General features: G+C 40.1%; 1 protein-coding gene across 7 annotated transcripts in view; it reads right to left on the reverse strand.

The window, feature by feature from the left end:
- GABRB2 (gamma-aminobutyric acid type A receptor subunit beta2) overlaps positions 1-26,964 on the reverse strand; it is a 103,675-nt gene that overhangs the window by 33,461 nt on the left and 43,250 nt on the right. For all 7 annotated transcript variants that reach the window (XM_080995260.1, XM_080995262.1, XM_080995258.1 and 4 more), the window contains exon 6: positions 22,255-22,337. In XM_080995260.1, the coding sequence (XP_080851386.1) occupies positions 22,255-22,337 (83 nt within the window). The remainder of the gene's footprint in view (positions 1-22,254; positions 22,338-26,964) is intronic.

Below are 26,964 nucleotides of genomic sequence, written 5' to 3' on the forward strand. Positions count from 1 at the left end.
TGTTGCATGGTATCTTTAAGCAGTAACATGAAAGGGCACAGGGATTTCTTACTCATGTTCACAAAATGGTTTTCAATAGTATACATGGATTTCTTCCTTTAGCAGTTCATCTAAGTCTCAGCATGACAAGAGACAATAGGGCAACAACTCTAGATCCTGTATGGTGCCAGTCTATAAAGACCTGCATTTTGCAAGCAGATTCTTCCAAGAGGTTAACCTACTCTTCCAAGTTCTCTCAGTGGTAGCCTCTTAATTATGTCAATATGCATATGAGTGTTACATAATCTTGCCTCCTGGGCTAGAAAAGGAGGATATCTGCATGCAAATATTCATTAAAAAGAAGCCAGCAATAATATCGTAATATCTTTACATACATAAAAGGAACTTGGCCTCAAAGCAAAAGATGACACACTACATTTGTATGCAAAGAACACCACACAGGCTCATTTATGCCTGGGTATGTGAGTCTTGTACCGACAGCAGAATGTATTAATAATAAAACAATGAAATAAACTAGCACAGGAGGGCTTCAGATTTAGGGGATGATTGGAGAATACTAAGCCATGATCTAAAGAAACCTGGGACTGTTGGAAACTTGATCATATGCTGCTGGAGCTCAGAGGAAGAATATGTGACTGCGTGCCTAGTCAAGTAAAAAAGTTTAGCAGAGCATAGTCTGGGGGCGATCCATATTCTAAAGAGTAATCCATAGTGTGGCACAGGTACCTTACAGGGTTTATGGAACATGATTTTTCTTCCTGTCCTATCTCAGGCTTTTCTGTGCATAACACAGCAGAGCGTGGAAACTCATGTCTGCATAGGGTTTCTCTTTGCTGGATCAGGATGATGGACTAAAATGAACTAGCCAAGAATGGATAAGAAGCCTCCTCTCAGGGGAGAGCTCAGAACTGTGAAACTACATCACAGCAGTAGGGAAACTCAGGCAAATATGCCCCTCCAGGCCTCTCCATCGTGGGTACTTTCCCTAGGCCATGCTCCCCTCCTCAGGCCACACACCCCTCTTTTGAGGCTTCCCATACCCCTCACTACCTGTGTTCTGCATCCTCCCTGAGTGCTTTTGCCTGGTGAAATATGTCTGTGAACTGAAAATACCTATTTCTTGCCTGGATGGAGAGGTCTCTGTGTGCAGAAATCTCCGGCTTCTACATGGCTGCAGTACAACCTAGTCACATCTGTTGCCTAACCCGCTTTTGCCTCTGCCCTCTTCCTTCAGTGGAAGGTTGCTTATAAGCAAATGCAGCTTTTAGGCTAATAAAGGTTTCCAACTCTGCTATATAATTTAATGAGACTTCATTAAATTTTGTCACCTAAGGTCACAAAAAGAAAGAAAGAAAAAGGACACAGCCTTAATTTATTTGAGCAGAAGTTTATCTTCCGGTAATCGTTTAAAACCGCATTCAGCACAGTTCCAAGTTTTCAACGATTTATCTGTACACTGGAAAAATGCCTGCCAGATTTTGGGAATATAGTGTATAAAAAAACAAGCCCCCCAAATACAATTGGCAACTGCAACCACCCTTCCCGCTCTCAGATGGATTTCACCAGCTTTCCTTTTTGTAGCTCCCTCTTTTCTTCTCCGTTAGATGCTGTATTTGTTTGCTTGCTTCCTCCATACAGAACTTGGGGCTTTCTTGCCCTCTGCTGTCTACTCCACTTTCCCCTTTTCTAGCTATTTGACCCTTCTCTCTTAGGTCTTCTCCCACCACCCTTGTTGGCCCCACCTTCCCCACAACTCTCTTTTCCCCCCTAGGACACTAGTTTTGCCTAATACATCTCCTCTGAGGCACTTTGGAGGTAGTCATCCACAGATGCTCTGATCTGGATGCAGTATGAGCAGAGATGACTTGGCCACTGTCGGGATAAGTTCCAGTTCCCCTGGCACAAGGATGTTGACTCAAATGTGTTTGTCCTGCCACATGTACTTCCTGACCGCTGCTGATCCCAGTTTATAAGAGCTAGCAGGAGGGGAGTGGCTGAATTTGTCCAGGGGTTGGTGAGACACTGAAGGCACTGACCCAGAGCCTGGAGGTGCTAATGGCCTGGATGAGGGCCAATAAACTGAAAATGAATTGTGACAAGATGATACTCTACTGATGGGTTGCTTTGATGTCAAGGTAATGGGTAGATGCCCTGTTTTGGATTGGGGTCAACTCCCTTAAGAAGTACTCACAGCACCTGCTTCTTCAAGGGAGTTTAACTTCTTGAAGAGTCCATGGAGGCTGCAGCTAGTGCAGCATGCTACCTATTCTCCATGATCTGCACATGGTGCAGGGACCAAATTCTTGATGAAGTGCCTCTTCTGGTATGTCCCAGCCTGGCCATGGAGATCAGTAGAGGGTACTATCAAAACAAGGCTAAGGGATAGCAACTTAGCTGAGGACCTTCTCTCTGTGGAATTCCCAGCCTCTGGAGGCCTGTCTGTCATCACCTATACTCTAATTCTGTTGGATACTGAAGACATGCCTCTTTACCCAGGCCTTTGAATCTTATTGAGGTTGCTCTTTAGGGTCAGTGAATTTAACAATCTATGGGAATGTTTTACATTGTTTGCTGTTTAAAGGCTTGAGATTATTTATTATGATTTTGTATTGTTGTCTACCTGTGTATTTTATATTCTTATTCTGAGCTGCTCAGCAATTTTTAAAAATTAAGATTGATATATAAATGGATTTAATAAATAAATGATCTAAATGAACTAAATAATGCTGTCATTGGTTTTCCTTCTCAGACATTATTTTGAGCTTAACAGTGCTCACTTTCTAAAATATATTCTCAGAAGAAATGTTTGAACAGCAATTTTGAACCAGCAAGAGAGCCTTTGGGGCATAATTTGTGCTGTGAAAATGCCACCTGTCTGTGTGTTGAAGGCATTTTCCTTCCAGCTCACTGCATACCTAGAGCATTTGGACACCCTAGTCAGAACTCTCACTCAGCAAATTCAATTATCCAGTCCCAATAATTCCTGAGCTCTTAGATACTATAAAAATAAAGTTCTTTTGCTTGTCATAAGGAACATGTGAGCTTCTGTAAAAACAAATAAATCATTTAATTGTTTGCACTGCTGTTTTTATATTATACCACTTAAAGGTTATTGCTAACATTGCTTTCCAAGTGTGGAATCTAAGGTTTACTTTTGAGGTTCCAGTTCCAGAAGTATTTAGATATTTCAAGCTGGAAGACAGACTAAGAAAGGGAAGCTAGTGGGTCAGCTTCTGGATTTGTTTTGCTCAGCGTGTACAAAATGAGTGGCAGGCCAGATCAAGGTGCAATGAGGTTCTTAAAATGTGTTTGTTTATTTATTTAACTGCAGACCTGACAGCTGGATGCTTACATAGTAATGTGAAGCAGGGGACCCAGATATTTGAATATATATATATATATTGTCCACATAATAGAACTCTGTTTTAGATTTACACCTAAATACTTGAGGGTGCCTGTCAAAAACTTGTCATATTTATCCAGCTATGGATCAATATACCTTACTGTGATTGCTGTGAAATAGGATTGTTATTAATGCCTTGGATTCATAAACCAACTGAAATTTTGTCTTTTAGCCTTTCATGATAAGCACATTTGCATTTTTGTCTATCAATTCCGGAGATATATTACACCATCTCTATGCCATTCTTCATCTCCCGTAATATCAGAAGAGGAAATTCTTCCTGGAAATAGGAAAAAGCTTATTGCTAGCATGACAAATAGCCTTTTTGGCAACTTCTAATTTATTACAAGCCTGTCTCCCACCCTACACAAAGAGCATGCATGTGTGCACGCACGCAGGCACACACATTTGGATCATTGTTCAGCAACTGAAACCTAGTGCTGATATGCAATATGCTTAGGTTTGGGCTTATTTGGAGCACATGCTGCACTTTGTCAGAACAAGCCAAGCTCCCACCACAGGACTGGAAGTTGAATGCATTATGATTCCATCAGCGAGGCCTTAGGGAATACTCCATGGATATGGTAAGGTATCTAGACACCCAGCAAAGTATCTATATACCCAGCTAAGATCTTTTACATCCCCTGCCACTGCACTCAGCACTGCCTCCTTTAGTTTCTTCCTATCCTTCTTGGCCTCTCTCTGCAGTGCTAAGACCTTCCTATTTAGAGGTCAGACTTTAATTCCTGTTGGTGAGAACTACAGAGTTCTCCCACAGTCCATATCCTGAAGACCATAAAGCACACTTTTCATGCATTTATGTATCTGTTGTAAGTTTCAGTATCTCCAATTTTAAATGCCAGGAGCGGTATCAAATTTCTTCATTTAAGTTCACACTGGAGTACCCTGGTGATGCAATTTCTGATCTTTGCTGGCTCCAATAAACATTTTTGTGAATCTATTTCCCCTCCATTCTAATGTTTGACCTTCTATTGCAACGTAGACATTCAGTGTCATATTTTACACTATTTTCTCACCTGCTCACCCCCCATTTCTGGTCTGCCATCCTCCAGTGCCCAAAGCAATAACCCAAGACTATCTAACAGCTCTGCAGGGTTCCATTCAGAGAACTGCCAGTCCTTGGCAGAGCAGAGCACATAAGAAAACTTCTCTTTCTGTTTTCACAAATGTGCATTGAAGAAATATGCTATTGCTCAAGGTCTCATCGGCATTTACTTTCATCTTTCCTCACATTTGTACCAAAAATACAACATCTTTTTATTATCTTAACAAATTAACAAGACATGGCAGTTCTGCTGCAATCATGTTATATAAACATCTCCCATGAAGATATATCATTAGATTATATTTTAAGCTCCCATATGTCATCAGAATTCATGCTGAAGCAACCTTACAAAGCAATCTTTATGACAGATTTCTATGGATTAACCAGGTTCCCCTCCCCTCTCCCAACAATTTTCTCTGACATTTTGTTAAAACTTTAATACTCTAAGCATTGACAGTTGACATCCTTTCTGACACTACTTTTACCAAACATCAGCATATGCTACAAAATAGTAAATGATGCCTTGCAGATTTAGGCCTCTTAGCTTGAAATACACAGAAATGTGTTGGTAACCAATGGCACCACCAATTAAATAATTAACTCTATTAACTCTATTATGCACTATTCAGTTTTCTGGCTTCTTTCAGAAATCACTTAGATCTTCTAGATTTCTTTGCATTGTGTTGTTCTTGCCGCTAGCTGCATAAACTTTACAATGTGCTGTAAACATTACAGCCTTTATTAATAGGCAGCATGTATTTAAATAGCCTTTTATACTCCAGCTGCTGGTGATGTACATGAAACACGTCATTCGATGTAACTGGAGCTTATGGTGGGAAGGTGAGGGAGTGTAGAAGGGATCTTAATGGCCATTTGCAGGCCTAACAGCTTTTAGTTTTTTACAGACTAGAGCTGCCAACATACACAGATAGGGGCAAATCATAAGCATCACCATTATGGGCCAGTGCAACTGGTAATTAACAGTTGCATCACACAAGCATTTCTGGATTGGTTCCCTATAATACATGTTTCCTATCTATCTATCTATCTATCTATCTATCTATCTATATCTATCTATATGGGGTCATGGTGGCGCTGTGGTCTAAACCACAGAGCCTAGGGCTTTCCGATCAGAAGGTCGGCAGTTCGAATCTACGCGATGGGGTGAGCTCCCGTTGCTCTGTCCCAGCTCCTGCCCACCTAGCAGTTCGAAAGCACATCAAAGTGCAAGTAGATAAATAGGTACCACTCTGGCGGGAAGGTAAACGGCGTTTCCATGTGCTACTCTGGCTTGCCAGAAGCGGCTTAGTCATGCTGGCCACATAACCCGAAAGCTGTACGCCGGCTCCCTCGGCCAGTAAAGCGAAATGAGCGCCACACCCCCAGAGTCATCCGCGACTGGACCTAATGGTCAGGGGTCCCTTTACCATAATATTTGAAGAAGAAAAAGGCTTCTCAATGCTTTGAGATGGGAAAGGCTTTGTTTCGAATGAAACTAGTTCACATTTCTATGGGAGATTGAGGTGCAGAGGGATTTTGTTTAGAGGAAGGAGGGAGATTAGAAAAGTGGGGAAAGGCTTCATTGAATCTACTTTAGAGTTAATTGAATACTAGTTACTGAAACTATCAGCAGATGGAGCTGCTGCTTTACTTAACCCATTTTAAAGAACATACCAAGGAGCAATTTCCACCCATTATAAATAGCAGTTTCAAAGGAGTGATTTTTGTCAGGAACCCAACAAAAGAAGAAAGGGTTATATTCCTCTTCCTCACCTGCTGCAATAACCCAAATGCTCAACATTTTAGAATGGGCATTTTAAAAGACATGCATATAAAGGCAAATATGAATTTAACATCAGATTTAGTTTGGCTCAAACACTGTGTTTAATAATGAGCGTTCTATGTTTTCACATGCTAAAACAGCCCAAAATATCAATTTTTCTCCATGATTCTGCTTTTTCAAACATTTTCTTGCTGAGGACTATTAGTCCTAGGCTTCTTGCATGAGAAAGCTGCAGGAAAATCCAATGAAGGGCTGTCAAACCCTGCACCAAAAATACAAGGGGGTAAGCATTATTAGAATCAGTCTTTTTTTTTTATGGAGGTATAGTTTGTGGCAGAGGTGGGGAATCTCCAAGCCATAGGCCTGGCAAAATTCCTAATTTGGCTCCCTCAAACCATGGCCACCTGCCTCAAATCTAATGTCGTATGTGCCATGAGGCGTGAACCAGGCTGGGATATGACTGTTTCAGTTGCATAGATGATCCCTGCAGAAAGCCAGGTTGAACTCACCGCCTATAATCTAATATGAATAATGAATCCAACCCTGTTGTGCAACTGGCTTCCCTATGGGGAACTGGGCCATGCAGCTGATTCTTAAAGAAAGCAGCTCTTCTGCTGCAGTTCCCAAGCACCCAACAACCAGCTGTCCCGCCCCCCATTGAACCCTACTGGAGTATCGTACATATGTCAATAAAGGTTTGAGAGTCTGACATCTCAGCATAGCAAGGGAGGCTGTAACCAGGTGATCTTGCTTATTCAGTCTGCTGTGCAGGTGTTAAGCACTGACTCAGAGCTTCAAGGCTCCTGCTCTGCCTTCTTATGATTCTTTATCTTTAAATCAGACTTCGACTGCACAGCGTTTCAGAAAACTCATTCCAAAAGAGGACAGCTCCCAAGTCCTTCACATTGGGGACTGTCATCTGTAAAGCAGTACACATGGCTACCCTACTAGGGTAAGATTATGGGATAGCGTGATCAGAAGAAGAGACTGAGGAATCTGGTTCTTGAGTTCTCAGTAGTTCTCTTTGCAAATCTGGAGGTCCAGTTAGTCAAGAAGAAGTGTGCTAAGACTCCTGAGTTCAATTTTATATATGGGGTGTATGGTATATCCAGATTTAAGTGAGAGAGGGGGGAGACAGATAATACAAAGCATTATCACTACTTTCACAAATCCATACCTTTTTCTTTTTTGGAAAATATTAAATTATGTTCATGTGGAACAAACTGTGCCGGATTTTCAGCCCCAGCTGGAATCTCCCTAGTGAGCTTTACTATACCTTCTGGCTAAAAAAGGCTTCCTAAAAATCAGCCAAATCCCTGAAGGAAAATAAAAGGATTTAAACATAAGCAGCTGCCCTATGTTGCTTGACTAACAAAATTTAAAGAAATGTGTTCTTAAGAATCCATGAACTGAAAGCCTAAGGCTAGCCAATGGTCCATTTCAAGAATGGTCAAGTGGACTCTGAAATAAAATAATAAAGCATTCAGCCAGCCCACACCTTCTGGCCATTTAACAGCCCAAGATAAAATTTGGCTCAACCAAAGGAGGAGGAGTATAGCTAATTCTATTCCATGGAGCAAATATGTCACCGAAATGTTGAATATAAAAGTGAAGACAGATATTCTAAAATGTGGGGAAATGGTTTCAACATGCATTTTCTGTATTCTGAGGAATTCTGAGGAACACATCCAAAGTGATACTTAACTTCCTGGTCTTCCCTGTCTGCTTGCTGCCTCAAATTCTGTATGATGTCTAAGATAGACAACAGTTTCCTGCTTACTAATTAAATGTCTCCTGTTCAACACTTCCACTAAGGAAATATGACACTAAGGTATAGTGCTTGCAAAATGATCTCACACTGGAGGGACATGGGAAGAGCCAATATTGACTTTAGCACAGAGCACGCTTGTCATCTAGTGGTTAGAGCGACAGGCTAGAACCTTAGAAATCACAGGGTTCAAATTCCCACTTGGCCATTAATTTCACTGATTGATCTTGGGCCAGTAACTGCCTCTCAGCCTAACCTACATCAAAGAGTCATGGGGAAATAAATGAGGAACAGAGAACCGTATACACCACCCTGATCTCCTTGCAGAAAAGGGTGGGATATAAATGCAATACATTAAATAACAAACAAAAACATTATAACATGGGATCATTTGGATGATGTCCATGAGCCTGACAGGCTTAAAGAGAACCAGAGAGAAGGTAAATTTTGCGTGCCTTTTTTGAGCCACAGCAGGACCAACCATGTTTATGAAGTAGGAAGACTTAAAAAAACCCTTTGCCAGACAAGGGTGGGGGTGTGTGACTTATTATAAGCAGAGATAAAATATGTTTTATCAAGCTCTCTAATGGAGAGTGGATTTGTTGACTGGGAGTTTACTGTTTCCACCTCATATGTCAACATTACCAGCTACTGGGTTTCATAGAAAACAAACCTAAGTATTTGCTTGAATGCATGATTGTCAACATTCATAATGTAACTTATGGAGAACATATTGCTTGCCACATTGTATTTATAAATCCAGCAATCTGTGTTGATGAGGTTCAGGAAAGAGAGTTCTTCGGAGGAGCTGCATCAGTGGTAACAAATGAGGCATTACATTACCTTCTATCACACTATCAGCATCAACAGCTGAGATTTAAGGGGCTTCTGCAGAGGGTTGGAAACGCTTTTTCAATTATGAAATGGATGCAAGCCACTTCTGAAGGAGGCTGCAGATTACCTCTGACAGCACTAGTAGTATACAGTAATTCAGTTTAAAGCTTACAGACTAGCCATGGAAGTAAAGTCCACCAAACTCAATCGATCTAATTTCAAGTAGACATGCATTGGATTGCACTGTAAGGGAGAAACGAGGTACTATGTTAAATACATGTATGCATTTAACGTAACCTTTTTGCTTTAAAAAAACAGCCATTCTGGGAGGGGGAACGAGCATGGTGGGGGAATTAAACTCCCTACAAGCTACAATGTTGATGGATTCCTGGCGCCTCTGCTATTTTCTCTTGAAGGGAAGCTGCAATTGGATTGCAGAAACTGTAAAGTTAAGTAATTATGTTAGAAACTGACTTTTTTTTAAAAAAAATAAAGACTCTCCTCCCTGTAAGGGAGGGGAGGGGTTGTGGTCGGGGCCCGAGCCCCGGCTAGCAGGGGGCGTGGCCCCCTGCTGCCCGCTCACCTGGCTGGCGCTCACGCCCCCTCGGTGGCCATCCAACCAGGGGCCACGGTGGGGGCGTGTTCAGCAGCATTTTGCTGCAGCGCCAGCCTTCCCCGGCCTCATTCTTCCTTCCTTCGTGGGAGTTTGTCCTTTGTCTTCCTTGTAAGAGTTTTGATTTTAACATTCATTCAATACCTTCTAACTTCTGGGCATCGTAGCTATGCCATGTTCAGCTTATACACACCATTCTTGCAAATAAAACTTTAAAAATGTGAAATTGGCAAGACTTCCCCCTTCAATTCTGCAGCAGTCTTGGTAGACTTTCAAAGCAAAATGAGCAAAACATTTTTTTAAATAAATAAATAATGGAAGCCATTGTTTTTGAAATGGTGGCATGATCTTCCTTGCTATAGAATCATAGAACTGGAAGAAAGAATATCACTGAGAGCACTAATCAGTTCCTCAAGATTACAGGGATTTGAGTTCTGTCTTCCTCCTCCTATGAATAGGATGAGCATTACCAGCTGAGGATGGACTGTCTGAATGTGAGGCAATTCTCAAAAAATTAAAATACTATTTTGTTTTTTATTCTTGTCATGTTTCAGGATAAATATTCATTTTGAGATAGCCCAGCCTTTCATCCTCCAAAGGACTGGAAGAAGCAGAGCTGTTAATTCACAACAGCAAAAAAGTTAACAGTCTTTGCCATAGCAATTTGGAAAGACAGTATGTGCCAAGTTTATATTCCCATGATACTGCACCATATGCATTTTGTAATTTCTGAAAGCTTGTAAAGTTTCCTACTGAAGTAGTCGTGTTACAACTTGCATGCCAATATGCTCTAGCAAACTTGCAATGGCATTTTCTCACATCAGTTACCATAGTTTAGGCTGATAGGAAATGACAACTGCATCCCCTAGCATTGCTAAAAGTTAGATGAAGCCTTGGCTGAATTCTCTTAAATGAACTGCTGTTGTTGTCAGACATAAACTAACTCATCACTCCAGATTTCATAGATCTAAGGCATGGAAAATGAGAATATTTCTAATGGCAGAATGCAGCTACATTTTCATGATTCATACAGACTTTGAACATGCTGTATTTGCAATACAAACAAAATACTGATTGAAAAGGACAAAAGTAACTTTGGATGGCACAATGTGTTCATTCTGTGCAAATGTCATTCCAATCTAATAAATATAAGATTCCATGTGGTTTAGTGTTTCATTATATTATTTCATAATCTTCCATCCAATGAAACATTGCCTTCCTTTACACTATCGGGGTCTCTTAACGATCCAGCACTTTGAGTTGGCTCATGCAGTGCAAATCTCCTACATGTTTGTCACTGGAGAACGTGAGGCCACAACTGGGAGGTGCTCATAGGTTAGTGCTCCCACCCAGGGGCCAACTAAGCAGTTGCAATGACCCGTGTGATTATGTCATCTTACAAATTGCAGTAGATGCATGGACAACGTCATGTAGGTGCACTGATTAATAGAGAATGCCACCTTTGTAAGAGCCTAATTGTGAAACCCTGCAGACTCCCTAAGTAGCTTCTCTGAGCCTTCCCTGAACTAACATTCTGCTACCTTCATTGATTTTGACACTCCCATTCCAAGGACCAACCGAAGTGGTGCAGCACATGACACCCCCTCTCCAAATTAAGATATAATAATAATAATAATAGTAATAATTTTTATTTATAACCCACCCATATTATTTTTTTAAAAAACCCATAAGACATTAAAAAAAAGTCCCAATACAGGGCTGCCTTCAGATGTCTTCCAAAAGTCAGATAGTTGTTTATTTCCTTGACATCTGATGGGAAGGTTTTCCACAAGGCAGGCGCCACTACCAAGGAGGTCCTCTGCCCAAGGCTGGTGTACTTATTTTTCAATCTGAGCCTGATAATCCCACATGTGCCTCTTTGGTCGCTGACAGTAAAAGTGCAATCATTCTAGATCTGTAGCTTCTAGTGTGGTGTGCCAGCCATGACCTTGCCACTGCCCTGCCCCACTCCATCTAGCACCATCCAGGAAAGCTGCAGAGATGCCGGTGTTGGGAAAAGCAGCTCTGCACCACCATACAAGACACTACTGTTATGAACTAACTAATTAGCTGCCCATTCAATACATCTAGAATCAGCTGCCCTCCCACTCTGTTTGACGGAATGGCCAGTGCTACCCATCCTCCTTCCCAGCTCCTCCACCTAGTCACGGTTCTCAAATGTTGAACAAAAATCCTCTTGATAGGGACCATAAGGACTAAACTAAGCATGACCGGCAAGATCTATGATTAAGATCTCCCAGCAATGTAATCATAATTTAAAAAATAGTAGCTGTAGCATGCCACCAATCAGATTAGCACTGTGGCACTGGAAATATTGTTCACCTGATAAAAATTATGCCCCTTAGCTGCTAGTATCTCTACAGAGCATATAGTATTTTGGGGGGTGGGGGACAATTTTATTCACAAAAACATCACCAGTGGGGTGGGGGAAGGGCTAAGACCCCTCTTCACCAGCATTACAGTCCTAAGGCCATTCTCACCACAGCTGCTTTGTTCACTGATTTAACCATCTCCTAACCACAAGTTTTGTCTCCCATGTCATGGCAAAAACAAGATTTTTTTTTAAAATGACTACTAATAGTATAATAACGCTTACAGTAGGTTAATCCAAACAATCTGTGATCAGATATTAGAGCCACAATGAGAGATGGTGAGAAAAGGATTATTTTTCTGCTTTTAATATATATTTTTCTCCTGTTGCCCAAAGTAAGAAATTAGCCCATTTATGCAATTCTACTGGATGACAAAGTTACAGAAGTGGGAATTTGGACTGCAGCAATTTTAAGCTGAGCTGGCAGCACTTTCAACAAAAGAAAATACTATGATTAGCAGATTTCATTATTCCATACAAAAATAGCTGTTCAGTTCTAGCAGGTTTAAATTCTTGTTGCAGCTGTTATAACAACCGGACATCTTCAAAGCCTGAAATTCATCATTTTCCCATGCCAGGAGGTAGGGGTTATTTATACAGTCATTTACAAAGCTAAGTTATTGGTTCAGAAGCAATGTGTAATGAATGAGGCAACTCGGTTTTCCTAAAAGATTTTGCAGAAATACCTAGGGTACTCAGCCTCCCTGCTTCTCTAGAGGCAAAAAGTATAATAGGAATGAACAATACCTGTTCTAACCTAACATGAACTTGCATGTTTTCTAGTATGGGTCAAGACGGGAACATCTTATATGCTGTTTACTGGTCTGGATCATAAAGAATCATATATTTAGTTAAACAAAATGTCTTAGACATGTTGAATGCAATGATAGTGCAGTATTGCTTGGTGAATATGAGACAATGGAATATGAGACAAAGACCCACAAAAAAATTATCTTTCAGTGCAACTAAGGACATAAAGATTGACTAGTATTAGTTCTGAAATGCAGCAGAAACTCCAGGCAGTCCTTTTTTTTTGGAAAAGAACTGGAGAATGCCTCTACCAGCATGCATTCACTCTGGGATAATCCATTTGCCACTAGTGATGCCAATAAATCAAACTCCCAGTATATTTATTTTGAAACTTTTAAATATGGATTTACTAACCCTGCTCCTAAACTGGACACAAAGGACAGCCAATGCGTTACTTAGATAATCTCAGAATTCCAACAAACACAGTTTATACTCATGAAGATTGATGCAGTTCTCCAATATATAAAGTTTGCTGTTTGATATTCTATCCAAGGCACACTAATTACATTTCCTCACTTAAAAGCAGATGTCATTTGCTAGATTTTTAGAGCAGATAATGAACAGCAATGAACATACACAGTGTCAAGAACTGCTGTCAGGAACGTTAGTAAATTTTTGATCTCATGGATACGTTCAGAGTAGACCCTAGTACCTTCGGTGAAGAGTTATTTGACAAATGAAACAAAGGCTACAATTAACTCTCTCCACGGTTTCACACAGTGAAAAATGAACAGGACTCCACATGCTTCTGTTCTTCAAAATGCAAACATGGGTATTGTTTTGTAAAATGTCTTATAGAGCAGCAAGATAACACATTACGTATCTATGTATGTCTACAAGCAATAACAGAAATTTGGCATTCATGAGTGTTGCACAGCAGATCTAAAGTATCACATTTTAACCAGAAATCAATAGGACAGAAATCAATACCCCTACTTTCCTGGAGCAAGCCCCACTAATCCCATTGACACTTTCTTCTGAGTAGGCATGTATAGGATTACACTCAAAAGTAAGACCCAGTGAGCCTACTGAAACTTATTCCTAGGTAAGTGTTATAAGATTGCAATTTTGTTTTAAATCAAACAAAACAAAAACATTTCAAAAGACAAGGAAGGATAAAACTGAACAGCAGTAACAAAACCCTTTCCACTGAAGAATGGCTTTTTATGCTTCATACTGTACTTTTATTTAGATGTTTCTAATTATTCTGTAAGCCACCTTGAATCCTGGTTTAGGAAAAGGCAGGGATATTATAGAATCATGGAATCATAGAGTTGGAAGGGACCCAAGGGTCATCTAGTCCAACCCCCTGCAAAGCAGGAATCACATCTCCTCTCATTCTCCTCTTTTCCAAGCTAAACATACCCAGCTTCTTCAACTACTCCTCATAAGTCTTGGTTTCCAGACCCTTGACCATCTTGGTTGCTCTCCTCTGCACACGTTCCAGCTTGTCAACATCCTTCTTAAATTGTGGTGCCCAGAATTGGACACAGTATTCCGGATGTGGTTTGACAGTATTATTAGTATTATTATTAGTAGTAGTAGTAGTACTTTAGTACATATATGTAAACACAACATATTTGCAGACAATGTTATACAAGTCAGATATGTATAAACCTAATTGAAATAACTCTTTGCAATGAAGAAGAATCACAATATGCACGTTTTGTACTTTGTGATCTGAATTCCAGTACAAACTGCAGTTTGAAAAGCTACTTTCTGAACATGTTAAAATGCTCACATTGTATACAGTCTTTTCATGCCACTGGACCAAGTTAGAATGCACATCGGAGAAACCACCATTTTTTGAAGACATGCCCCTCCTTCCCTTACAGCCTCCCTCAGTGTGGAAATGGCAAACATCTTTAGCAGAACCACGGTCATTCTCCTATATGCATTCTGAGGTGGTGCAGTCTTATGACAGAATTGCGACAACCACCACATGTTTGAAACACCTCTTATTTAAGCTTGTTCAATACCTTGGAAAGGATAGCCAAGGGGCTGTTTTTACTGAACAAGGATATCTATTTCTAGCAGAACAGGAAGTATTCTTCAACACAAGAAAAGCATTTGAAAAACATTTTTCTGCAGTCCCCTTGAGTGTGCAGAAAGCTGTAAAAAGAAGGGATCTGTCAAGAAAACCTTTAAACGAAATGAGATTGCATGTAATCTTATGTGTGGTATAAGAAAATGGGGGGGGGGGACCTTAGCCTTTGATTCAAAATCTCTTTCATGTTCAACTGCTAGAGGAAAAGGTACTTCCCAGGGCAACTGCCATTCAGAGAATTTATCCATGCACATTTGCTCTCTATGTGCCACAAATTAATTTTATTATTCTCAAATTTATTTTTTTCAATGAAAGCTATTTGTTTTATTTGAAAATGTATCTAGTCAAAACTATTTAGTGCGCTGTTTATTATCATCATTTCTGTGGCTATTATAAACTGTGAAACAAATTAGCCTTTTAGTGTGCATATGTGGCCGTGCATTTGCTTCTTCCTTCACAATTGTGAGCAATCAAATCAGGAAGTGTCCAATCAATCATGGTTCCCATTTTGTCTAATCTGGGAAATTATGCTTGCCAGCTTCAGAAAAAGTCAGTATATTAAACACAAGTTTGAAATTAGTTTTGTTAATAAAAGGTATGTGGCATGTGAACATACAGATTCTACTTTTAGCTGTCATGACAATCACCCATTGAAAGGCTTGCCCTTCATGGATTTGCCTAATTTTGTTTAAAATGCCAGCACTAAATTCAGTGGACAGTACATGTATTGTATAAATATGTGCTTTTAATCGTTCTGAACATACAATCAGTTCCATTGTATAATGAAGGTCTAGCATTATGACAAAAATAGTTTCTCTTTATTCACTACCTATATGGTTGCTAATCTGGTACGTTTCTGTCATGCTTCCTCCTCCCCTAGTTATCTTGTTCCTAAGCTAGCCACCCACACAAACAACCAAACAAACAAACACTAGTTTAGCCTTTTCTCATAGTGAGATACTCTATCTGGATGATCAGGGGGTCTCTAGTTGGCCTTTTATTTATTTATTTATTTATTTATTTATTTATTATTTATTTAAATACTTTATTGACAATCTTATACAACAAATAAAGTATACATCTTCTTTTATTAGGTAAAGGTCAAGGGACCCCTGACCATTAGGTCCAGTCGTGACCGACTCTGGGGTTGCGGTGCTCATCTCGCTTTATTGGCCGAGGCAGCCGGCATACAGCTTCCGGGTCATGTGGCCAGCATGACTAAGCCGCTTCTGGCGAACCAGAGCAGCGCATGGAAACGCTGTTTACCTTCCCGCTGGAGCGGTACCTGTTTATCTACTTGCACTTTGATGTGCTTTCGAACTGCTAGGTTGCCAGGAGCAGGGACCGAGCAACGGGAGCTCACCTCGTTGCGGGGATTCAAACTGCCGACCTTCTGATCGGCAAGTCCTAGGCTCTGTGGTTTAACCCACAGCACCACCCACATCCCTCTTTTACTAGACATGAGTATAAATCTTATAAATGAAGCAACAACCATATACAAGTAATACTCCATTTGTTAACAAACAAAAAACTTTCTTATTCCTTTTAGTGAATTTTCCATTATGGTTCCAATCTCTCTTCTTTTATGGGGGGTGGGGGGTGGATGGACCTTATCTGCTGACTTTAGGCTTTTTTTTTTTTTATCTAGGTCACTTTTCAGCTATTGCTTGAATTTATTCTGTCCTCATACCTCTCTGTGCTGTGCTCCATCACATCTAGCTTTAAGTTTTCATATTTAGCTGCTTTCTCCAGCCCAGTTTGTTCCTTTCTTTCACATTTCAGCTGCTGTTTTGACTTCCTTACTCAAATCCTGGCAACTGACCTTTTGTTCCCCTTGGATTGTGATTTTGGATCACTTTTCTGGTAAATAATTATTGGCTCCATCATGATTTGCCGTCCTTTAGAGCAGGGACAAAGAACCTGTAGCCCTCTCAGAGCAAACCATACTGGGCCTGAGAGTCGGGGTGTGACTAAAATACATGATGACTATTTACATTTGTTGTGGGAGCAGATGTGCACCCCTGAAAAATACCCTACTGTACCAGGCGAGGAGACAACAGAACTCAAGACCATGCTGAATAACTAAGGAATGACTAATACCAAGATAAACTAAACCTAAACCCCTGAAAATAACCTAGCGTAACTGATTTTAAAGATTGTGTTGAGACCATTTTTAGTGTGCTGTGCACCCTAAAGTAAAGCACATAATCTATGGCAGAAAGCAAAAAATGGCCTAATCCCATGTTTCCAGAAGGTAAAAGTGCTTGAAAATGTTATTTTGTTGTTGTTGTTATGCTGGTTTTTCTGTTGCTAAAAATACATTGTTATAGCTTCCGAGAATGATCTGCCATTTTTAAAACAAACAAACAAACAAACAAACAAACAAACAAACAGCAACACACCCTTACACCTTATCCAGGATACTTTGTGAGCAGAGTAACTTTGTGAGCAATAGAAGCTGACAGGAGCCAATGAAGCTGACAGGCTTATAACTGTGTGTAAGCTGCATGGTACCTGTTACAACTGTCTTATTCTTTCATGCCCACCTATGGTTTGATAATACATTTCTTTTTTAAAGTGACAGAAAAAGAGGGAGAGAATAAAAATTCTACCACTAGTCCAGTGTCAGCAAACACACAATACAGGTTGAGTAGTCTGTGAAATTGTGGGGCTGTGTCATGAAAGTTACTCCTACAAGGGTTAATGAAATGAATGACAAGTCTGAAATGTAGAACTGCCACAGTCCAGAGCTGCTGGCCAAGGCATGTGTCTGGGTGGCACCATATCTTAGAACGAACTAGCAAGGTCACCAGCAAGTGAAGGCTACTAGCTTGCATCAGGGTAGTTTGGAAATTATGGAGAAAGAAAACCACACCATGTGAACACGCCCCTTGCAAAAAGGACTGCAGCACAATTTCCTCAATACCCTTTAAAAACTGCACCCTGCTGTCTCCATGGCAAGTCTTTACCACAGAGAGATTAAAGGATGCTGAAAATAAACAAATAATATCTGACCAATTTTCCTTGTGATATGCAGTTCCTACGTTTAAATGGTGGGAAGCCTTTTTTAAAAAGAAAAACTTCACTTATCACAGCAGGTATTTCTTGACTGCAAACAGTCATATTGCACAAAAGTAGTACGCGTGCGAAGAGGGGGGGATAAAAGAATCCTAGGAAATAGACTACAAGCAAAAATAAGCAAACCATTTAAAACTTTGTGGTAATTCTGAACAATGCAGTAGCCATAACTCACCCAAAGAGGAATTAAAGTTGAGTATCGCAATTCTGAAAATTCACAATATTCCAGAAAAATCCTATTGGCCTTACAAGAAAACAGAAAGACACTCACCAAGGTGGGTAAGGGGCTTCTGAAAAGATGTGTGTCCCTCATGAAGCAATAACATGGTGGTTGTAAAGAATATAGAGGATTAATGGTGCTTTAATTACCGTAAGTACTATAATGGGGATGAGACAAAGATGACTCGGAGACAGAACTCTTCATTACATAGATCACAGCATTGTGACAAACAGGAAGAAGAAATTAACTGTTATCCTCAAAATCATCATCACATCACTGAAATCAATGGTATGAGTGGGACATGATTAGCTGAACATTTCCAAAATTATTTTAAATAATTTTCTGGTTGTATCTGCAAGCTACACACCATAGCTTTTACATATGGATGGTGTCATCTGAAAACCAGTATCCAGCAGTTCCTGGGTTTCTTTGTTTTATTTATTTATACATTTAATGAGAGAAACCGGTGTTCTGTGAACTGCAGAAAAACATCTGTTTGCCTCTGGCACAGAGGCTCATTTGTTAACACACAGCTAATATTGGAACACAGGAAAAAAAAGTTGGTGGAAAGGGAAAAGTCTGAATTGTCAGATAACGTAGACATAGATTTTGTCCACTTAATAAAATAAAAAAGGAGGGAAAGACCAATGCATGCACTACAATCTATTTTTCTGGGAGTACATGTCCCAAGGCTCGGCAGTCAGGACTGAGTTATATAATATTGAAAAGAAAAGTGGTGAAGGACATAGGCAAGAGTGCAGAGAAGACTGGGAGCCCGAAGGCATGGGAACCAGGGATATTAAAACAACAACAACATTCATGTAAGCAGGCTTTCCCTCTTCCACTGTCCTCAACCCACTTACACCCCCTCCAGAAAAATTGTTCCTGGGATAGTACAGGGAGTGAAATTAAGATGGAGGAAGCAGTTGGTATAAACTGGGTCCTCCTTATGTGAAAGGAGGAGGAAAATGAAACCAATCCATTTGGCAGGAATTGGTGCAAGGCTGCTATGGAGGAAAGGAGGAAACGATGGATAAGGGCACCCAGGGACTAGGAAGATTCGTAAGAAGCCCAAAAATTTGCTCAGCAACAGAAGATGGTGGGGAGGGTAGTGGAGTTGCCCTGCAGGTTGGGGATGGGCAAGGTAGTGGCAAGGTTGAGGGAGCTCTGGGTTGGTGACAGCACCATCCAGCTGCATCCAAGGAAGTCTTATGTCACTGGGAGGCTGATTTGTTATTCCCTAGCGTGGGTGGTGCTGTGGTCTAAACCACAGAGCCTAGGGCTTGCTGATCAGAAGGTCAGAGGATTGAATCCCCATGACGGGGTGAGCTCCCATTGCTCAGTCCCTGCTCCTGCCAACCTAGCAGTTCGAAAGCACGTCATAGTGCAAGTAAATAAATAGGCATTGTTCCGGTGGGAAGGTAAAAGGCGTTTCCGTGTGGTGCTCTGGTTCACCAGAAGCGGCTTAGTCATGCTGGCCACATGACCCGGAAGCTGTACGCCGGCTCCCTCAGCCAGTAAAGTGAGATGAGCGCCGCAACCCCAGAGTCGTTTGCGACTGGACCTAACGGTCAGGGGTCCCTTTACCTTTACATTTTAACATTAGGATACATGAAGAGGCTGGCTGAAGATCCTGGCTTGTTAGGAAGCAGTAAGCCATGCTCTGGGTTTGGATGTAATAGAGACATGCTACTCATGCAGAATAAATGATGATAAGCCAGCAACCCTGGCTTACCATGATGTGCAAATTTCATTTCTACTGTATATCTAAGCCAACAATCTGAAGGATCTGAAAGCAAGGACAAATGTGCATAAGCACTCTTGCTTTTCCTTAATTTAAACATTTTCCTATGCTGTGAATTCTGATCCCACCTTCAGATTACCTTGTTCTAGTATGCCTATATTGTTATAAGCAACTGGCACTAATTTTTATTTAAAATAAATGGCTTGTTCTACACTTACCCAACCAATCCATTCATCCATATACCTGCCCACACACTTCTTCCCAGGTGTAACCCTGGAATAAACTACAGGAATAATATCCCTCTATACTTTCTCTCTAACTAATTGTAGAATTTACTTAATTTATTTCTTCTGTACTGTAGTGCCATTTTTGTACCTTCAAGTGCTGTTTCAGTTGTTTTTCATATATCCTAAATGTGCTTTGCAGAAAGCATTTTTAGGGCTGCCTTATGACCTAATTCACCTACACAGAAAATATTGCACTCCCTTTACACACATATACTTAGCACCAAACTAAATGAAATGTAAGGCATCCCATCCTGCTGATACCATATAAAAAAGCACAAAGCTGGCAATATGTCTTATAAATTGTGCTGGTACTTTCTCAGACAGATATAAGTGGAAGGAAAATTTGCCTTCCCATAGTATTTCATGTTGCTGTTACTAATTCTGGGTCATTATTGCTGAACTGGAAACAACCGCAGAATATTGAGAAATCCAGGTCACAGGGAGGAATTCAACATCATGCTATTTTGATCGTTCCATCAGCTCCAGCGTTTCTGCTTACCAGATGGAACAAGCACCCTCTTCTCCTCCCTGCACACTGGTCTGGGGGAATCTTCTGATCCTCCAAAGTGGATTGGGGGAGGAGACACACAGGGAGAGGAGAGAGGAGGGAAGTCCCATTGCACTAGTGGGAGCCCTTGGGTTGGCTTCTGGTAGTTCACCAGGTTATATGAATCTGGGCCACAGTTTCCACTAATATAATTCAATGGTTTGGTTTTTCTCTGTTTGCTAACAATGCACCATTGCTAGTTATATATCACACACACATAATTAATCATACATGTATAGTCAATAAGCAAAGGCAGCAATTATTAATTATCCTTAAATATTACAAGTAAAATACTGAAAAATGCATTAGGTAGGTTAAACATCAAAGTTTGGTTTCATGGCAGGATTCAGCATCATTTGGCCAATTAAAAATAATAATAATGGAGGGACTCATCAATTCAGTGCCACACGGAACCATGACACCACAGCTCATTAACAAACCACGAAGGAGTGCTTAGAATGCAGAAGGAAGGGTTGGAATTGAAGCAATAGTGGATGGGCATAAACTGTCAGCTATGTATTAAGGCCTAAACAACACCCATCCACCCACCTACAATTAAGGTCACACAGCACTAGGGATGCTTGAATCTGTCAATTTCAGAATCTCGCAGTTTCTCATTTTTCCAATCAATAGGTGATTGATATCACCTGTATTGATTGGAAAAATGAGAAACTGAGAGATTCTGAAATTGACAGATTATATATATATCTATATCTATATCTATATATATATAAAATTCATCAACATTATATGCTACTTTCTCCTAATATACACATTTCTTTATTGTATGCAATTTTGCCTTATACAAACATTTGTGTTTGTGATTTTCATTAATATATGTGTTTTTATGCCATTTTGTATGCACTGCATGGCTGCGGAATTGCACTACAAAATTTGGAGAAGTGTGAATTTTGAAGGGCGGCCGTATTTCACTTCACTTCTTCTTTCAAAAAGTGCAAATCATGTAAAATTACATTTAAATGCAAATTGAAATGGAATCCATCCCAGTTCCTCTCCAGCACCTTATCCTCCTGCATGAGTGCTTCAACAAACACACCCAATCAACTGAATATGTCAACTAACTTGCTGCACACAATGCTTACTTATAAAGTTATCATCAATGTTTTATGTTCTTGTGCAGAAAATGCAGAATTTGCAATATAAACACTGGGGGGAGGAATCAAACATATGAATCAGTACAAAGAGGCAGGAAATAATAATTAAAGTAAATACACATGATAAAGCAATCACGTTTGCACTGGGAAGCCTAATTACAGTGGTGCATACACCATCTACTTCAATGACCAATCTAAACCCTTCATTTAAAAAACCTGAAACAAATAGCAATCCTGTTCAGCAGCAGAAAAGGATAAGGAATTGATAGTAATCCTCATGCTCCTTGCATGAACTCCAAAAGACATTTGAGTGAGCTGAAAATTGTCCATCAAACACACAAAATAAGTTCCTCTAATCCTTGTGCCACAAATTACTAATCCATCTGGAGAGCTAAATTTGTTTTGTGTGTTTACAAGGATCTAAATGTCATCCGACACACAGACAACTAGGTTAGTAGCATGTGGGTGCAGGGGGAAACATTAAACGTCTGAATCAGTTTGAGTAAGTAGGATTTACAAAAAATAAAAATAAAAATAATGTACTTACAGCTCTCTATCTCCAGTGTGCAGTTTTGTTCATCCAGGGGGTATCTTCGTAGATCCATCATACATGCAGCTGTTGTTGTAATTCTAGGAAAAAGCACATACAAAAGCTATTTTTGTGGATTTTGTTCAATCTGCTTGATATATAAGATTCTCAAGTTCCAAGAAAAGTCAAGAAAACAATCCATATTTGCAAGAAAACAATCAATATTTTTGCCTGATTTTCGAACAAGCTGAATGCCATTTATATTGCTTTATGAGGCATTAGTCTTTTTTAGTCATGATTTCACTTCCAGTGGTCATAAGCCAGTGGTGGGTGGGTCATAGGCAAAAAGTGGGAGGAGCACTTACCTTACCTTTGTACAATAGCTATGAAAAAGAAATAGGTTTCTACATGCACGCACACACCCTTCTATCCTCAATCCAGGTAAACAAAAGGCATCATCACAGTTAAATGACACATTCTAGCCTGGCATAAACACTTGGGGAGGGAATGCAGTATGGTAAGTGAGAGGTATGGTCTGGGGAGGAAGTTTGGATGAAAAGTAGTCCCTGCTAAGTGCAGATAATTATAGGACATCACCACAACTGGCCACCATCCCCAAAAATGGTCACACAACTTGTGGTTGTGTGAATCACTCTTTAGGCTTATGAATCTCAGATGAATTAAAAACCCAACAAGCAAGTTTTCTGGAACCAGTTCCTCTCACATAGTGGGACAAAGAATGAGGGAGTACATTGAGACAGAGCTTTTTGTACAGCACCATCTCAGAAGAGCATGATGTCTCGTGTATCCTGCAGTCCGCTGGAAAGATGCAGAACTGTCTGTGACTAATATTTCTTGCTAGTTCTGCCAGGGAAAAGGAAAGGAGTAGTGAGAGTGAGTAACTCTTCTGTGAAACCCATCATGAAGTTGTGTAGCCCTTCAGCGTTGAAACGCCACAGCCAACCAAATCTATAGAGAAATTACCTTCTCCTTTTTTTGGCCTTTTATCTCTCACAGAAGCCATGGCTCTACCACCTCCCCCCCCCCCTTTCCTTAAAGACTTCAGCTTTGGTCTGAGATATTGAATTTTAATAGAAAATTCTAATAATTGTACTTTTCTTCACAAACACAGCTTTCCTTATTCACACCTAATAGGGTGTCGGCTTCCCCACTTCCACACAAAAGAGTATATAAACTTATGACAAACGTTCTGAGAAAATTTTCTGAGAAAACTTGTCCACAAAATATGTAGAGTAAGGTAAGTATTTAAAGTTCCTAGTTTCCTGCCCACCGCACCCAGTAGAAAACAGGTATGCAATCAGAGGACAGATTTGAGTTCCTCATTAGCAATCTTCAGTATAAAATTATTTTCTGCACCTGTTTTCATACTTTTATTAAAACCCTTATCAGAAGTCTCCCATGTGCAATGACTAAGCTCTGGTGACTCTCGTTTCTGAAATAGTTACAAAAGCTGTGCACTTGTAGCTCTGCCCAATGTTCACTTCTGCTTCTTGGAAGCATGCCTGCTTTGTGACAGTTGGAAAGGCTGGCAGCAGACCCAGTTATAATATATGGAAATCTGAGGACAAAACTGCCTTGTGATTAATTTCTCTCCTGCACGGAGAGATCAGCTTTGAAGAAAAATGGTTATGGCTTTTAGCAACAGTATTTTCTTCTTTTCTTTTAATTTGCTGCCTGTTGTGAAATTCAGGATAATTCTGTTTCCAGGTCCCTTGTGGAAAAAATAAAATAAATTCAAAGCTTCCCTTCTACTTGGGCATTAAGATGAAGTGGGGCATTTTAAGAAACCTTGAATTATAGTGACATAATCCCCGCTCCCCAACATGTGAACTTTTCAACAGATTTGGGACTTGAAAGTACTTGGTCTAGCTTGTGGGGTGGAAAAAAATACTGCCACAATCTGCTATTCTTCTGCTTTGCTTTGTTTTGCTTCTGGACTTTTTCAATCCAGGTGAATCCCATGGATGAAATAAAGGAAAAAAGGGATGTTGATATGATGTTTCACACCATATCTCTTGGTTCATGGTTGGAGAAGGGAAATACAGTCTGCAAGCTCAGATGTTAACAGCAATGATCAGAATCTTATTGACCATGAGAATCATGTGATACCAGAAATCCAATATACTGTCCTTGCCTGCTCTATGAGCGCCCAAGTGGAGCAGGGCCTATGAGGCACAGTGAGGCAACCACCTCAGGCAACAGAGCCCACTTGGGGCAACAGACCCCAATGTCAATCTTTTGCTTTGCCTTGTTCCTGATGTAGATCTTCCCTGATCCCTTCTTCCCTGGCAGGGAGGAGGGGCGCCATTTTGGAATCCATCTTAGGTGCCAAAATGTCTTGGGTCAGCACTGATGTGGTGTAATACAGCATCATTGCACTCTACGTATACAGTGGTACCTCGGGTTACAGACGCTTCAGGTTACAGACTCTGCTAACCCAGAAATAGTGCTTGAGGTTAAGAACTTTGCTTCAGGATGAGAACAGAAATCATGCTCCGGCGACGTGGCAGCAGCAGGAGGCCCCATTAGTTAAAGTGGTGCTTCAGGTTAAGTACAGTTTCAGGTTAAGAACGGACCTCCGGAATGAATTAAATACTTAACCCGAGGTACCACTGTAGAATCAAACTGGGGAGACCTAAGTTCAAATCTCTACTCAGCCATGATGTTCACTGGTTGAATTTGAGCTAGTTTGTTTGTCTCAGCTTAAACTATACAATAAGCAGAACCTAGGAAGGGCATTGCTTGTAGCTGCCTGTGTCTACCTCTTAAGAACTGTAGGAACTGTAGTTCACCCCTCACACTGCTATGATTTCCAGTACCCTCAACAAACTACATTCACAGGATTCTTTAGGGGAAGCCGTGTGCTCTAAATATATGGTGTGTATGCAAACTTCTTCTTCACCTTGTGCCTTGTTTCATCAGCCTTCTGCATTTTTAATGCTCACATCCACTTTTACTATCTCTTTCTGCTAGATTGTATTGGCCTACATACAACTATTATCGACTTTAATCTCAAGGAAATAAATGTTAGATGGGATCGTTTTACTCATCCATCAAATTAGATTACTGCTATTTTAAGCACCCTGCCAGCAAATGGTGCTCCTCAGTACAATTTGTTCACAGAATTTATTAAATAAGTTACTTAATTTTTTAAAATCAAAAACTAGGCAGGCCTGTATCGGAAAGTTTTTAATGTTTTATATATGCTGTGAGCCACCCAGAGTGGCCGGGGGAACCCGGCCATATGGACGGGGTATAAATAATAAACATTATTATTATTATTATTATTATTATTATTATTATTATTATTTCCAAACTTTCATGGCCCTCTTTTTTGTTTTGTCTTACAAATAAAATAAAAATGAAATTGAAACCAAAAGACATTTTGGCTAATGCAAAAATTGTATGCCATCTTCAGTCTGTCCTGCTACATAAATACAGCACAAACCAGCATCTAAGTGGTCACTTCATCATCAGGTTTAAGCTTAAAATCTTTAACGTCACAATAAGCACTCAGGTGACTGGCATATTTCACTGTGACTCCAGTCATTGAAACAAAAGGTCTTCTAAGCTAGACAGCTGTAGAATCACAATTTGTAGTCTATGTAGGAGGATTGCTGTGATTCTATGATTCTATAACTCACAGAATGCCACAGTACAAAGCAGAGCATTTGGCCATAACACAGAGGAAAGCTGAGAAACAGACACATAATTGAGTTAAGAATACAGTCTATCACTTGAGTGATTTTAATAACAAATACAGCTATAGTTATTGGGTCATTAGATGTGTCTGGTGTAGGAGTTGATGGCCCTATGTCAAAACCAGAAAAATGTAGCTAGACTAGGAGACGGCTCATATGTTTAAAGAAATGGCTGAATAAATCTGAATGATGTGCATGCTTCTTCTTTTCCTACACAAAGAGCTATGTGAAATCAGGACTAACTGTTTGGGCCAGCTCATCTGCTATTAGTTACCTACCTACCTACCTACCTACCTACCTACGTATCAAAATTATATCCTGCCCTCCTTCCCAAAGGAGCCCAGGGCAACAAACATATCTGTAATAAAAGCACAATGTGTGTGTGTGTGTGCTCATACACACACACACGTATACATTTTAAAACTGTTTAGAAATCTAAAAAAACAACAAAAAACATGAAACACAGTAAGACATGTCTGAATAGGCCTGCCAAAAGATCTTTTCAGAAACCTAAAATGTTTCCTGATGCCTTCAGGAAGTTCCATAATACAGGTGTTGCCACGCTATAGGGAAGCACAGAATGGACACTGAACAACATTTGTAGAAGTGCAAGTTCTGCAGATTGAAGTGATCAAGTAGACTTAAAGTAAACTCTGCACAAAAATTCTACAGAAAAACCCCCTGTACAAAATGCATTTTATTAGTTCGAGATCTCATTAAACAGCTGCCACTACATCTCCCTTTAATATTTTTTTAAGTCTGTTTTGATAAGGATAGCACCTTGATGTGGAAATCACTTAGTATACATTACCCTCCTTAAAGCATCACCACCATTAATTTAATAACATTCTAATTTTACTTTAATTTTCCCCCACTACTCAATTCAGTACTGAAGTCCATAAAAAAACCTCTCATGCTTTCACTTGAATTGGAAAATGCCTCCACTGCCCACTATCCATTCCATAGTTCTTTCTATCTTCCTTACCGCTAGGACGCTGCACATTGT

The sequence above is a fragment of the Podarcis pityusensis genome (genome assembly GCF_964106645.2).
Source record: "Podarcis pityusensis genome assembly, chromosome: 2".
Classification (NCBI taxonomy): Eukaryota; Metazoa; Chordata; class Lepidosauria; order Squamata; family Lacertidae; genus Podarcis; species Podarcis pityusensis.